At 53.2% G+C, this 15,159-nt stretch overlaps 1 protein-coding gene across 13 annotated transcripts in view; it reads left to right on the plus strand.

Annotated features, from left to right (window-relative positions):
- Positions 1 to 14,386, plus strand: part of LRRFIP1 (LRR binding FLII interacting protein 1) — a 126,321-nt gene extending 111,935 nt beyond the window's left edge. For 10 of the 13 annotated variants that reach the window (XM_036254771.1, XM_036254776.1, XM_036254773.1 and 7 more), the window contains one exon: positions 905 to 4,236. In XM_036254771.1, the coding sequence (XP_036110664.1) occupies positions 905 to 2,541 (1,637 nt within the window). In that variant the 3' untranslated portion in view covers positions 2,542 to 4,236. Of the gene's footprint in view, positions 1 to 904; positions 4,237 to 8,549; positions 8,600 to 10,258; positions 10,377 to 11,248; positions 11,329 to 12,386; positions 12,492 to 13,709 lie in introns of those variants that run through there. The other 3 variants (XM_036254781.1, XM_036254782.1, XM_036254783.1) reach the window with 1 other exon arrangement.
- The last annotated feature ends 773 nt before the right edge of the window (positions 14,387 to 15,159 follow it).

Below are 15,159 nucleotides of genomic sequence, written 5' to 3' on the forward strand. Positions count from 1 at the left end.
ATGTATATAATAGTTACAGATATAATAGTTATGGACATAAAATGTACACTAGAAAACATGCACTCATAGAAGTTTTTGAAGTGTGAAGCAAAACTGGCCCTGAGTAGCTGTCCCCCGCTTTCCCGGGGTAAGCGCACCCCCGTGGAGACCCTGGGTCACGAAATGATCAATCTCTGACCTTCGGCAGCATGCTAGCTTAGATGCCGCAGTCTTGTTTGGAGGATCCAGAACATTCATTCCAAAGCAGTGACGTGTTTGTTAACTCATCACTTTTTGATTGATGGGTTGTCTGTTATTTAGTAAGTGGTCACTGCGATGTAAGGGTCTGCCTCCCGCCGGGACCCCCTGCCCACAGGGTTGGGGCGAAGGTGTTGAGGGCAGGGGCTGCTTTCTCAGGACAGGGAATCAGGTCAGGAGGGTGGGCTTTCTTCTCCCTTGTCGGAGTTATGGCAAAAGCATCTTCCTTGAGACTGACCTTGAGGCTGAGTTCCTTAAGATAAACGCCCTGTCCCTTTTGAAATGATCGGACAGCCGCCTTTCGGGCCGCGTGGCCCGCCGTGCAGCTTGACGGCTGAAACGGGTGAGTTGTCAGACGCGCTTGGCGTGAGAATGGGGAGCACGTCCTTCTTAAACCCGTCATTTGGGTTGCTCGGCGGCCTGATCCACAGCTCTTTCTAGTGGTTGAAACGTCACCTCTGAAAGTCAGTGCACCGCGATGGCACCAGGTGGCGGCGGTGGCTGTCGCTGGCGCTGGCACGGCAGCTGCTTTGGGGCACAGACCTGGCAGCAGCTGACTCCCTCTCCGAATGGGGCTGGTGGGAAGGAGAACCTCGTTACCTTGTCAGGTATCTGACGTGGTTGCCACATCATGGGGGTCCCTTCAATTCTCTCAATGGTCTTCTAGGAGAAGCCACGGCAGTGGAGGTGGAAGATGAAATTGTGGAGAATGTGGGGAAAAGAGAAATCGGGCAGAATACTGAGCAGGAACAGCAGAAAGAGGACCCCCTGCCTGGCGACAGTGCCGAGGACCCAAGAGCCTCTGAAGACAGTGCCCCCTCCCTAGGAACATTAGCTCCAAATGAGGACGGGGGTCAAAGCCACATGCTAGAGAGCGCACCCTCCCTTGAACACACAGAGCAGGTGGGGGCCGGTGAGGCCACAGGCGCCCCAGGTGCTAGGACTGGGGCTGCCCTCGAACAGTCTAAATGTTTGAGTGACCTAGACGGTGACATCCCGGGTCCTGTGACTGGGCAGGGCAGCCCGAATGCCTTGGATATTCAAAACCAAAGTGAAGAAGCTGCAGAGAAACAGGAACAAGAAGAGCAAGATGGCCAACCCCGTTCGGGAGAAGTTAGCGCAGATCCACGGCAGGAATCTGCCCCTTTGCAGCCGTCTGAGCCTGACCGGGTGAGCGGCACCCAGGGCGCAGGGGGGGCAGGGCCAGCTGGACAGGGGCAGCTGGAGGGCATGGAGGCCTCCAGTCCTCCAAGGTATGGCGATGACACAGTGAGTCATGATGACAGGTACGCAGGAGACGTCCCCAAAGGGCCGGACCCAAGCGCGGGGCATGGCTTGGAGGAAGAGCTGGCCAGCCAGGCAGTCTCCGAGCCCAGGGCACTGCCAGCGCAGGGCACAGGAGCAGGGGGGCAGAGCACTGAAGAGGAAGTTGAGGGGCAGGGATTTGGGAAGGAGACAGCAGCCCAGGCAGACGTCCCCGCCAGTCCCTCTTCTCCAGCACCCAGGGCTCAGGAAGCAACAGGGCCAGATACGGTCGATGCCAGGAGTGAACCCCTAGATGGGAAAGAACCCAGTGAAGACAGGAACGACCGACAGGAAGAGGGACTGGACGCATCACAGAAGAAGACAAAAAATAAGAAAAAGAAAAACAGGAAGAAAAGGTCACCTGTAGAACCCCGGAAAGAGGTGCAGAAAGAGCTAACATTTCCGACCCCAGATCTGAGCGAAGTTACGCAGGTAACCTCTGCTGATGAAAAGTCAGGTGCAGAAACACAAAACGAGGTCGGAAATCCCAAACCGAACATTGTGGCGGGAGGCAGTGGACACCCGGGCTCTTCAGAGGACCCCGGGATGGAGTCGGATGGAAAACTTGACCGGGAGGGCGGTGACGTCAGCGCGGAGGCGGGGCGGGGGGCGGCCGCTGGGGAGCCGGTGCTCTTGGAAGGTGAGGCAGCTGGGGCTTCAGGCTGCAGAGCTGGGGTGGAGGGGATAGAGCGAGGAGTTCTGACGGGGGCTGCCCCCAGCGCCCTGCCCGGGAAGGAAGACGTGCCTTGCGGTGCCCTGCTCGGAGACAAAAGGCCCCGTGAGGACGGTCCTGCTGCCCCTCAAGCAGAAGGCACGGAGGGCTGTGTGATGTCCCAGCATCCGAGCCAGGGCGCCAGGAAGGTTTTAGATAGCATTAGTCTAGAAGACGATGACACGCCACCTGCAGGAGAGTCGGGGGACTTGCATTCAGAGAGCAAAGCAGAGGCGGAGGTCAGAAATGAGAAGGACAGAAGCAAAGAGGACTGCACCTTGTCCTAGGCGGGGGCCTGCGTGTCAGGCGGGGTCCGAGGGGCCCAGGACGGCAGTGAGGCCAAGCGACAGACTCCTGTCCGTTCCCTCCGCTGGTGAGACCCGTGACACACACGTACGACAATCAATTACCACATGATCTACTACTCTGAGTGATAGACTGTTACTTGTAGATTTACATCTTTCTCCCCCAGGTTAGAGAGAGAGACACACTGATGGTCAGTCTAAGATCTAACTGAGAGCATTCCGGGAGTATCGAACAATAGTGTACACTGTTTATGTTTCTGCTTATGATCAAAATAAACATGGTTCCCATCTGCCTTAGGCTGATAGGGAGTGGATATTCTTGACCAAATCTATCAGCATCTCATTGAAGTGACCAAATAGCATCTGAGATCCCCACATCGTGAGTATAATTGGTATTTAAATGAATGTGTCTCATTCACATACGTGTGCTTTCATAGTTGCTTTTGATCTGTACGTTAATTTAATTTAAAAAGGAGATCAATGGCCAAGCAGCCTCTCGTGGCTGAGTGATGAGATTTGCACCTTAGGACAATGACTCATCATTTTAGGGATAACGGCGATCTCAAAGTCCTGAGAGCACTTCCTTGTCTTTACCTCGTATAAGGAATTTTTCTCAGCCAGTGGTCTGGACCTCGTGGTCCATGACACCTCAGTTGATTTGGTAGATTCTGACTTCCTGCCAATCACGGACCAAAGTCACTTTATACAAAGGTTTTTTTAATCATTTTTTTCTGGAAGCGACGTAGGTTGACATCACGTTTTCTAGACAATGTTAGGGTGGGGAGAATCATTTCTAAAATTTATTTTTTTAGCCTTAAAATTACTTTTTTCTGTTTGTCTAATCATTTTCAAAAGAGCGACAGGAAAGGGGGCCGTCTGTGCGCACTGCCGTGACGGGGTGTGTTCCGGGGCCGAGTCACTTCTGGGTTTTGGTGTGAAAATGCCTGTCTGCTGTGTCTCCGTCTAGCCTTCTGGGGAGTTCTTGTTTTGATCTTCCTGAACAAAATATATATTTCCTATCTAAAGAAGCATTTTTAAAAAATAATTGTGAAGTTCAATTTAAAAATAATTGTACCATGTTCAAATCACAAGGGCATGAACATTATGAATGCTGTTAACCCGACTCTACGGACTCATATTACTGTTACAAGATCTCGTTGAGTGCTAACGAGACCACAACCTCCGTAACATCTGAGGCAAACGTGTCATCATGTAATTGAAATAAAGACATTTCTCTAGTTTCACAAGCCTGTGGTTCCACTCTGTGGGCTCCTTGGATTGTCACCCTGGCAGCGAGTGTTCGGGCGTCCGTCCACTTCCGCGTGGTGGCTCCCTGTCCGGGTCCGGTGAGGGACTCCCGCTGAGCACCCTTGGTCAGTGGGACTCACCTTCTCTCCCGGCACCTGGGCCGGGCTGGTGTTGCCCGGTCTGGGGAGGACCAAGGACATCTGCCCCTGCGGCCTCTGCTGTGAGCCGTGGTCTGAGGGGGAGTCCAGTGCAGAAAGATCTCCATTCCACGTGCCGGGACTTAGAGCTTGGAAGAGTGTGGTGGAAACAGCAGGTAAACATTGACCGACTGCGTAAGTGTCCTGAGTGGAGGGTGAGGGGGCGGTCAGCCCCTGCCTACTCGTGCCCTGTGGGTAGAAAACCCTGAGGCTTGCTGCACAGTTTGAAGGGTCTTAGCTGGAGTCTCCCCCTCCAGGCCAGCTGCTTTCACGCTGCAGTGCTCACTGGGAAACTCCTTCCTTCTACAGGCCTCTGGAGCCACAGTCACTGAATGCTGAGATCATGACACCTTGTGCCTTCTCCCCACCCCCCCCCCCCTTGCTACTCAGGAGCACACTCAGACACTACGCTCTAATTCCCCTGCCTCGGGCCAGCCGCCAGCAGGCTCGCTTAGTCGCTCACTCATTTCATGAGTAAACATGTTTCATCGCTTCGTACGGGGCAGGCAGGTGCAGTGAACGAGCAGGGGGGCTCCAGCTCGCAGGGGGAGTGGACAGCCGAGAATCAGGACATGAGCCCCTAAGGAGAAGGGGCTCTGCACAGCCGCGCCCTTTCCGGACACTCCGAGGCTTCACTGTGAACACCCGAGTGTGAAATGACCGTGTGGCCTGGCACAGTAATTGATGCTCACAGTGGAGGCCCTTAAATGATCGAGGAAGCCACCTAGGTCTGTTAGGGCTAAGAAGCACGGGGTATACCAACAACCTGCAAAGATTTCGGTGTCAAAAGATTCAGACTCAGAAAAGAATCCAAAAGTTTCCCTCTCTAGCACGTCCCCAGGGGAACCCAGACCCCCGCGGTTTCACCGCAACAGAGCAGAGGAAAACATCAATCACAAGACCTAAAATCAGGAAGCTGGGCTACTTTCAGCCCCAAACCAGCCTGGAGCTACTGTATGTACAGTGTAAATCTCCTTCAAAAATGCAATGAAGTATCGTCCTGGCTGCATGTAGAGAAAGGGGAAGCCAGCTGAGATGGGTGGGAGTCAGAGGCTGGGATTTGGTAACACGATCGGGGAGCGGGGAAGGTCCTGAGGTTTCGGGAATGAGACGGATTGCATCGCCTGCTTTCTGTACGTTAGTATTTCCAGTTAACGACCTGAACGTGCACATCCCACCGTCACTAGGACCCTGCCGTGCTCCCTCTGGGGGTTTAGACAGTCCGGGATGTCTGTTTTCTGTCCGTAGACTCCTGTCCCGGGAGAGCGACTTCCCCAGCATGCCACCGTGGTCATCAAAACGAGGGAACGCCACAGTAAGATTCATTCCAAGCAACCAGGCCCCGGAAGGAAAGGAGGGATGTGTGTGTGGGTGTTCATATGTGCCTGTTCAGTGTGATGGTCATATGTAGAGAAAACTGTCATTCAGGAGAAAAGCCTTTTCACCCAATCCACGGTCCCTGTTACGTCAAAGACAAAGTAAGGTTTCCGTTGTTCAGCGGAACAGGCCAGCAGGGCTGGTGTAGAGAGTTCCCGTCTGCACAGACCTCCTGGGCCCTGTCAACAGGAGCAAAAAGAGTCACCTTTAGCAACCTGTCCCTGTCTTTCCTTTTACAGGAAGGAGGTGGTGTCCTGGCCCGGGACCTGGCCCAGGGAGGATGAAACTGACCATGTGAAACTGACCATATAATCAAACTCAGTCCTGTGAGGAGGAAGTGGGACAGCAGGGCCCCTAGTGGGTTCTTGAGAGGTGTCAGTCTCCCCTACTTAGCGAGTGTAGGCAGGAGGTGACTGTCCTCTGCCGGGGGGAGTGGAGGCCTGAGGCCCTTGGCGGGGCCTGAAATTAGCCCAGGAATAAAAGCGACAGTATGTTGTTAGCAGCCAGCCGCCTGCACTCACTGGGCCCCTTTCTGTGCCCTGGAAGTGGGGTCGGAACCTGCCTTTTCGAGTCGTGGAGAGAGTTAGAACCAGGCACGGCCCCGGAAAGCGATTGCTCGATGGTGTGGCCGTTGCTGGCTGCTGAGCCCGCTCTGCCCTGTTGGGCTGCCCGGGGACGACAGGTGTTCACTGATTTTTAGAGAGAAAAGAAGGGATAGGGAGAGAGAGATTAGAAACATCGATGAGAGAAACATTGGTCGGCTGCCTCCTGCTCGCCCCGCATCAGGGCATGTGCCACGACTGGGATCAATCAGTGGCCTGGCGCGTGGGTCGATGCTCAGCCACGGAGCCACACAGGCTGGGCAGGCCTTGGCTTTTTGTCTCTCTTCTCACGGGTGTCTCAAATGCATACCAGAAAAGTCGTTGAGTTTAGTATAAACACCAGATTTTTTAAAAATGTAATCCTTTGCCAGAATTACTAAAATGTCTTGAATACCCACCTCATTTTCACTTCCTGATGTAAAAGAAAACCCTCCGTGGGAGACATGTGACTTCATGTTCTTTGATGTCTTGTTTCTGAGAACTGCAGCCACAGGTCTGTCGTGGGAAGTTAGTTGGTTTATCAAGTGGGTGTTAGTGATGGTCAGTACAGGGGGCAATAGGTGTGCTGTGCCCTTGTGAAGATCACAATAAGTAACCCAGCTGGTGTGGCTCAGTGGTTGAGCGTCGACCCTGCACCAAGAGATCGTCGGTTCGATTCCCGGTCAGGGCACATGCCCAGGTTGTGGGCCCGATCCCCAGTGGGGGCGTGCAGGAGGCGGCCAATCGATGTTCTCTCTCATCGATGTTTCTATCTCTCTCTCCCTCTCCCTTCGTCTCTCTTCCTCTCTCTCTCAAATCAATAAAGAAAAAAAATTTTAAAAGTATACCAGTGACACAGCACCATTCACTCTGCAAATCCCACTGTTGGTTTTTAAAGCTACAAAAAAGACAGTACTCATTGTCTTCATGTCAGGTCATTTTCTTTCATTTTCATTATCTTAAAACTCTTGTTTTCATCTGAATTCTGCTTTAAAAAGTCTGTTTCTTAAAAGCTCCACTTTTTGTCATATTCCCACCATGAGGCTAAAGGTTACCGTGTCCTTATTTTTAATTTTTTTCCCTAGGACTGTTATTACATGTTAACATTTGTGCGGGTTTTTTTTTTTAACTCACTCTCTAGGGTATTTGAAGTCTCCTAATAGAAAAACAATAATAAAATTGTTTAACAAATGAGCTTCCAGACCACTTTCTGATATATTCAGGGTCTCCTAGGATGCCCATGGATTTGTGGATAGGATTATAAAATAGATAAGGTGGAGTGAAAAGTGATGTTGAATAAAAGATCTGGGTTTATAGCTGCAGAAATGTTTTTGAGTTCCGGGAGGTTTAGAGGGGAAGCGAGGCTCCCCTCCGAGCAGTTTGACCGGATGTAAATGAGACTGGAACTCAAGGGGCCGTGGCGTTACCTTTTACTTAACATCTTCTGATTCAGTTTACTTTGTTACCATGCCTTCCAAAACAACAACTTGGGGTGTTTGGAAAAATGGAGGGAACATGATGAGAATGTGGATACATGGTTTTTTAAAAGAAAACAAAAAGGTTCCTTTTATATGAATTGTTCCCATGGCATATGGCTGATCAAAAGCCAGGCAGCGTGAGGGCGATAGTCCCCCGGGGACAGGACCGCTGGGCCAGCTCTGAGGTCTGCGTTCGCCCTGGGACAGCAGGTGGTTAGGGTCTCGGCCCTGCGGCTGGTCAGCGAGGCCTTGGGAATGCTGCTTAATTGTTCTGAGCCTGGTGCCTTGAGTCATAATAACAGTGCCACCCACAGGGCTCCGTGGGTGAAGAGGCTGGTGGCCCGACGCAGGGAGGGCACAGCACGCACTAGGCTCACTCTCTCCCTCACATTGTTCTGGTCCTTCAAGCCGGAGAGCTTGGCCCAAACCCTACACCCTCCGAAGGCCACGGTATCCCCGTTGCGCTGAAGGATGCATTCAGGGAGGTGTCTAGGGAGATTCCTAGATGCTCGTGCGTATGCATCCTGTTATATCTGAGCCGGGGAGGAAGGACAGAAACCTCGTTGTTACTGCATTCTTCCTCGAAAGGATAAAAGCATTTGACACGTGGGCTGGCACATGTGTAGTTGGCAGACTCCGATTCGCAAGCAGACGGTCAAAACTCCCGCTTGGGGGAGCCCGGAGAGAAACACCTCTGGGTGTGCACCGGAAGGTCCGGGCCGACCCAGTGCCGGAGACGTGCCTCGGGAACGCCCAGCGTGTGGTTTGCACCTTGCTAATGATGTTGAACCGTGAAGCCCGTGAGGTCTTGTGTTGCAGTGTGGTTTGGCCCCAGAGCCCTTGCATGCTAACCCCAAGTAGAAGATTAGCCCGTTTGCATGCAGCCGGACGCTGCCCCTGGCGAGACAAGCATGTGCCGGGGGTTCACCACCTCCACCTCCCGCGGCTGGACTGCTCTCCATCCTGTGTGTGGCCTCATTCGCTGTGGTACGTGTGTGATACCTTCACCATCAGTCTCACTAACCCGAACGCTCACTCTCCAGTTAGCCCTCTGCTGCCCGGTGCAGTCCGCCGAGGCCCCTAAACCTGTGTCTTTCTGATTTCTTCAGACATCAGGTTGAAAAAGCTTGCTGATGAACGAGAATGCCTGCTGGAACAGGTAACCGTCTTTTTATGACTTCACGAGTTCTCGAGGGGGGCACCCGAAACCAGGAACCTGCCTGTCCCTCCTTGCTTTGTCAGGACCCTGACGCATCACGCTTCAAAGTAACAAGCCAGCCTGGGCGCTTGATCCTGTGCTCCCCCTGGAGTCACAGGGCTGGAGAGGAGGGCGCAGAGGCCCAAGGCCGTGCTGCAATGCGCCTGGCTTGGCCGTGAGAGGCGAGGGCGTGACCGAGTGGGTCCGGACACCACCGGTCCACCCATGTCCGTTTTGTTATTTCAGTGATCGGCACCCCTTTCCGGCAGGTATGTCTCTGTCCTCGCTGAACAAAGTTGCTTTCACCATGTTTTGCCTTCATCGCTCTCAAGAAATAAGAAACAGTTGCCCTCTCTGGTGTTTTCCATGCAGGGTAGTTAGCCAACCATTCCACAGTCGCTGTCCCAGAAACCGACCCTCTCTCGCCCCCCCCTCCCCCAAAGCCTAATCAAAGGTATCTGTCTGCCTTACTTTTTACAATGCCGTGGATGATGTCTCTCAAAATTGGGTAAGCACGCGATAGGGCAGGGAGAGTCTCACGTTCCTGTGATCGTTTATTTTTTTATTATTTTTTTTTTTTTATCCTCACCCGAGGACATTTTTCCATTTTTTGTTCAGGTAGAGTGGGAGGGAGAGAGAGGAACAGAGAGAGAGAGAGAAACATCGATGTGAAAGGAACACATCGAGTGGCTGCCACCGCACAACAGACCAGGGCCGGGGACAAACTGTAACCGAGGTACGTGCCCCTAGCGGGAACCGAACCCGGGTCTCTCAGGACCGCAGGCCGACGCTCTAACCGCTGAGCCAAACTGGCCAGGGCTCCTGTGATCGTTTAAACACCCGTGTCTGTGGCGATCCTGTACTCGCTTTCTGGAAGCAGCCTGCCCGGGTGGTGAGTGTGTACCAGGGGCTGCGTCTGTGTGTGGGCACTGCCACCAAGTCTGCAGAGACCGGAGGTTCCCGGGGCAGGGCTGGTCGCCGCCCTGCACGCACCAGGCAGTCCTGCCGTTGTGGCTGTGAGCTGCGCGTCCAGCCCGAGGGAGGACCGGTCCAGGCTCTGTGCAGCGGTGCCGGTTCTGGTGGGCGCTCCGTCTCAGCACTTCTGTGCCTGGGAGGCTCCAGGGGGCCCCTCCTGACTCCTTAGGGAATCGAGTGGAAGTTAATAGCGCCCTGAACTGCTAACGCTCGGACAAGCATTTAAACTGCTGCCTGTACAGTCCCCCCTGCCTTCATAGTCCCCCCTGCCTTCACCAGACTTGCAAGACAATCCGTGCCTGCTGTTGTAAATGTAACGGCATTTTCAAACACTAATCTTCGTTCCTGAGAAGAGTCTAACTGGCAGAAGTTATGTAGTTATGTGTGTGGGTTCCTTTATGAAAGGGGAGAGGCTCCCTGTGTCCGTGGTGGACAGTCACCTTTTTCCGCATTTCTCTCGGGCTTATGTGACCGCTGTCTCCTTGGCGTCCTAGAGACACAGGAAGGAACGGCGAGGCCACATCCAGCTGTGCGATGGGGCGGGTCCCCCTTCACACGCTGCCCCCTTGGCGATAGGCTCCGGGCCAGCTCTGTGTCTCCCTTGGAACAGAGGAACTAACGTCCTTTCTCGGCGGGTGTTTTCAGATTAAGAGACTCAAACGGCAGCTGGGAGAAAGAGAGAAGAACGGCAAGCTAGACGGCCTGCGCCCCGAGGAGAGTGTCTTCGAAAACGGGACGGACGTACATGTGCTGGATCTACAGCGTAAATGTCAACCCTCGCGCGGGAGTCCACGTGCTGGCGCGCGCGATTTCAGTGTGCCTGTGTGGGAAGGGAGAAACCGCCGTGGCAGGGACACCTGGTGTCCCCCCATGTCCCCCCAGAAGCCCTTCCCCCTCCCTGTGATTACAAAAGCACAGAGATGTTCCTCTGTAAGACAGAACAGGATGGACAGGTGGGTGAGGCAGGGATGTTTCTGCGTGAGCCTGAGACACAGAACAGGCGCCCCAAAATGTGCACAGAGATGTCACGCTGGGTCGCACCGCAGGAACCCACATTCACTGTGCTGGGTGCAGCCGCCTTTGGGCCTGCTGACTGTATGGGAAATTGGAAGGTATTTTTCTATGCCAGTGAACTAGAAAGCTTCAGGGGATAAAATGAGGCCCAGTCTCCCCCACTTCCCCCATAACTTCTTTTTTTTATCTTTATTGATATCAGAGAGAGGAAGGGAGAGGGAGAGAGAGACAGAAACATTGATGAGAGAGAGCATCGATTGGCCGCCTCCTGCACGCCCCCCACTGCGGATCAGGCCCACAGCCTGGGCATGTGCCCTGACCAGGAATTGAACCTGCAACCTCTAGGTGCAGGGTCAACACTCAACTAATGAGCCACACTGGCCGGGCCCCCCACCACTTCTTTGTCTTCTTCACTCAAGGGACTCTCTCCTGGGCACTGTCCCAGCCTGGGTACATGGAGAGAGCACCCTCCTGTCTCGGCTTGAGGGCTGGGGCCACGGGCCAGGGCTGACCAGGGTTACAGGAAGATCACCAAGTAAGGGCTTGGTTCCCAGTAACGATTGTTTTGACATTTTAAAAGCCCGAGAGCTTAACACATTCTCCTTCTTTTTCAACCTTTAGGGGATGCCAACAGACAGATCAGCGACCTCAAATTTAAACTTGCCAAGTCTGAGCAAGAGATAACTGCACTAGAGCAAAATGTATGTGTGCACATTCCAGCAGCTAAGCCGATGGCGGGTGAAGGGTTAATTACGAGGCCCCGCCCCTGAAAGGCCGGAGGACAAAAAGCAGCCGAGATTTCTAGAACCAAGATTTCTAGAGCCGAGATACCCTCAATGTATTCCCGGCAGAGAGAACGTAGGGAAGGGAAGGTCGTCATCCTGGGACTTGGGTTGTATAATCGAAACTGACCCTTTGTAAAAAAATAAAATAAAAAAGGGTTAGCTGTAGAAGGTAGATAATGTAGCGAGACTTTTTTGTTGTTGTTCTTTTAGAATAATAATTTTAAAAAGCGCTTCCTGCAGGGATGGTCTCCCGCCGATCCCTCCCTCTCTCCCAGCCAGGCCGCTCTCTCTGGCCCCCAGGTGTGGGCACTCATGCACCTTGCATGCTGGGCACATTTGGGGTGAACTATGTCCTAACCAAAGGGCGAGATAACAGCAGGTGCCCCCCCCCCCTTGTGTACTCGTGGGTAAAACTTCTCTGGAGTTTTTATAGGGACACAGCACAGAAAGTAATGAGCTTTATGAGTTGTGCCTTGATCTCAGCAGAGCGGGAACCTCTGGCAGGCCGTGGAAGACCACCAGACCCTCCTCCTCTCCCGTCCACGTTCCCTGCCTTTCCTCCTGCCCTTCTGCCTCCCTCCCCACCCCCGGGAGAGATTAGATGGTAGCAGAGGGCCGGGTGGAGCCTTTGCTTCCCGGGCCTGTTCTGCTTGGACCGGCCCATTTTCCAGCAGAATCAGCCTGTGAAGGGGAGAGATGACGGCAGGGTCTCAGCACTGTGGGAGCCACGCTTTTGGACTAGGACCAGGGAGAAATAAGTCCCTAACAGGGGTCAGTCCTGGTTGCTCAAAGATAGGAGCAACTAGCTCGCTAGGCTAGAACCTATTTAATAGTCCAAAAGTCTAGGTCATAATTCTCTGCGTGGCACATGCGCCCATGTTATTGTTACACCCTTTGATTTCAAATGAAACAAAGCCATTAGAGAAGTAAAACAGCCCAATCCATTTATGCAGCTGATTTTTCCTTCCCCTTAGGTAATACGGTTAGAGAGTCAAGTATCACGTTATAAATCAGCCGCTGAAAATGCAGAAAAAATAGAAGATGAACTGAAGGCTGAAAAACGGAAGCTCCAGAGAGAGGTAACTGTTCTGGCTGTTTCTAAGGAAAGGATAGGTACCAATACTCTGGTGGGGCGAGCAGAGAGAGGACTTCCTGTGGGGGAATCAGCCACTGGGTCCCCTGTTGTCCCATCAGGCCAAGCCACATCACACAGGCAGTCTTGTGTCAGAGATCAGAGCTGGGCCACGGACCTTTCGGTCCTTGATTTCCTACGGATCCACTCTCGTGTGTTACATGTGGGCTTATTGTTATTCTGCTTGGGGTGTGTGCGATTCTTGGTTCTGTGAGGTCTTTCGGTTTTGAAATGTTTAAATCATGATCTCCTTCATTCATTTCTGACCCCTGGTCTCTCCACTTCCCCTCTGGGGCTCCAGTCGGGGAGATCCGACCTTCCCACTGCAGCCCTCACACGGCCCCAGCCCCCTCCCTCATCCAGCCCCTCCTCACCTGGCTCCCTGGCGCCGGACGGGTAGATTTTGCCTACACCTTCCAGTGCACCTCCATCTGTGTCTTCAGGTGTGTTCATCCCTGAGTTCCTGGTTGTGTGGTCACGCGTACTCTCCTTAATCGCGTCCTTGTTCTTTAAAGATGCCGCGCACAGCTGTTCTGTTCTGCACACCTGTCTGGGAGTCTGATTCTGTGGTCTGTCCCTTTGTGTGTGTGTGTTCTGCGAGGTTATGCAGGGTTTTCATGTGTAGGAACACTGCAGGCCTGACGGGATTTCCTGCAGAGAGGGCTTGCACGGCAGTGGGGTTTAACCCGTCCCAGGGCCCCAGCACCCCGTCTTCAAGGGTTTGGGACCAGAAGCAGGGCCACAGACTGTCCCAGGCTCGTGCCCCAGCTCCAGGGCGTCACCAGCTTGGCCTCACGCATTCCGGCTTCGGTTTCTGCCTGCAGAAGCCTTGCCCCTGGCTGCCCGGGGCTGCAGGGATCCCTTCCTCCAGCTGGCCCAGGCTCAGCTCTTTGTGCGCCTCACTTGCCCTTCGTGACACCATCAGAATCCCAGGCCTGCGCATGTCTGGGCTTGAGTCGTTTTAAAGGAGGAAGGTTGCTCACGAGCCCGGGAGCCTGAGCCTCTTTGCACGAAGCAGCACATGCATTCACACACGCATGCAACTGGCTGTCTGGGATCCCAGGGGTCCAGGTCAGACTGGTCTCCAGTAGGGCTGCCGTCTTGGCAACCCTGGTAGGCTCGGAGGAAGCCCATCCCTCAAAGCTGCCTCTCCCCTTGTCCCCAGCTCCGCTCCGCACTGGACAAAACCGAAGAGCTGGAGGTGAGCAACGGCCACTTAGTGAAGCGACTGGAGAAAATGAAAGCCAACAGGAGCGCACTCTTGTCCCAGCAGTAAGCGCCAGCCCACGCGGGAGCCTGGCCGGTGGAGAGCACCGCAGGCTCTGCTCCGTCCTGCCGGGAGCCGCTCGCTTCCCTGCTCCTGGGCCAGCACCGGGACTCGCGGGAGCCCAGCAGCCCCCATGCCTCGGTGCAGACCCGCCCGCGGCGGCGCCCAGGACCTGCAGCTCTTTGATAAGCACACTGGGCCCTCGGGGGCCTCCCAAAGGCCAGGCAGCCTCTTCGTGCCATTTAAAGGGGTCATCAGAGTAAAGATTAAAGTGGGACTTGAGTTTGTTTTTTTTCACGTGTCTTGCTGAAAATACGGGGAAATGTTACCGTGTCGGGCAGTCTGCACCGGAGCCGCGGCCGCAGCACCTGTCAGTCTGTGCTTCCCGCACGAGCACTGTGGAACCACAAGCCATTACCAAGCGCCACTCAGTAGTCAGGAGCATGGTCCGGGCGTAAAAGTGACCTTAAGAAGACTCTTTACCGGCAACAAAGGAAGCTTTTCTAAGGGGTTTTTGCATCCGTTCAATCACAAGAGGACTTTTTTCCCAGGAAATACGGCAGTCGCTTACTAAAACTGACAGCTTTTCATTTGCATTATTTAATCCTTCTATTTGCAATTGAAGTTGTTAACTTCTTTTAAAGAATGTACTGTTAGAAAAATTAAACAAATGAAAGGTTGAAAGACTGGCAATGTGGCTTTTTACACCCCCCTACCCATTGAGAAAGAGCTTCATGTAACCATTTGTATTCATTGTTCTGTATGTTTGGGGCCATCCTGCTTATTTTTTAAGCATATCAAATCAATTCATTTTCCTTTCTGTGTTTTTTAAAAGAAGGGCCCTGGCCGGTTTGCCTCAGCAGTAAGGGTGTCGGCCCGTGGACTGGAGAGTCCCGGGTTCGGTTCCCGCTAAGGGCACGTACCTCGGTTGCAGTTTGTCCCCGGCCCTGGTGGAGTCGTGTTGGTGGCAACCCCTCAATGTGTCTCTCTCACATCGATGTTTCTCTCTCTCTCTTCTTCCTTCTCTCCCTCCGGCTCTATCTGAAGATAAATGCAAAAAAAAGAATGTCCTCGAGTGAGGATAAAAAACAAGGTATATTCACAGTGAATAAGAATGATGCACCTGGTGGGGGGCGGGGGGGAGAGGGACTCCTGCAATAATGTCAAAACTAGAAAAATGTTTAAATAAATAAATAAATAGTACAGCTATAAGAATCAGCATTCGTAGACTAAAAAGTAAACTGAGGACATCACAGACCAGCGTGGAAACAACTGTGTTCTCTTCAAGGACGAAAGGAGGGAAAGTTTGGCTACTTGCTGATTTTTTTTTTAATCCTCACCCAAGAAT

This window comes from Molossus molossus, unplaced genomic scaffold (genome assembly GCF_014108415.1).
Source record: "Molossus molossus isolate mMolMol1 unplaced genomic scaffold, mMolMol1.p scaffold_m16_p_11, whole genome shotgun sequence".
Classification (NCBI taxonomy): domain Eukaryota; kingdom Metazoa; phylum Chordata; class Mammalia; order Chiroptera; family Molossidae; genus Molossus; species Molossus molossus.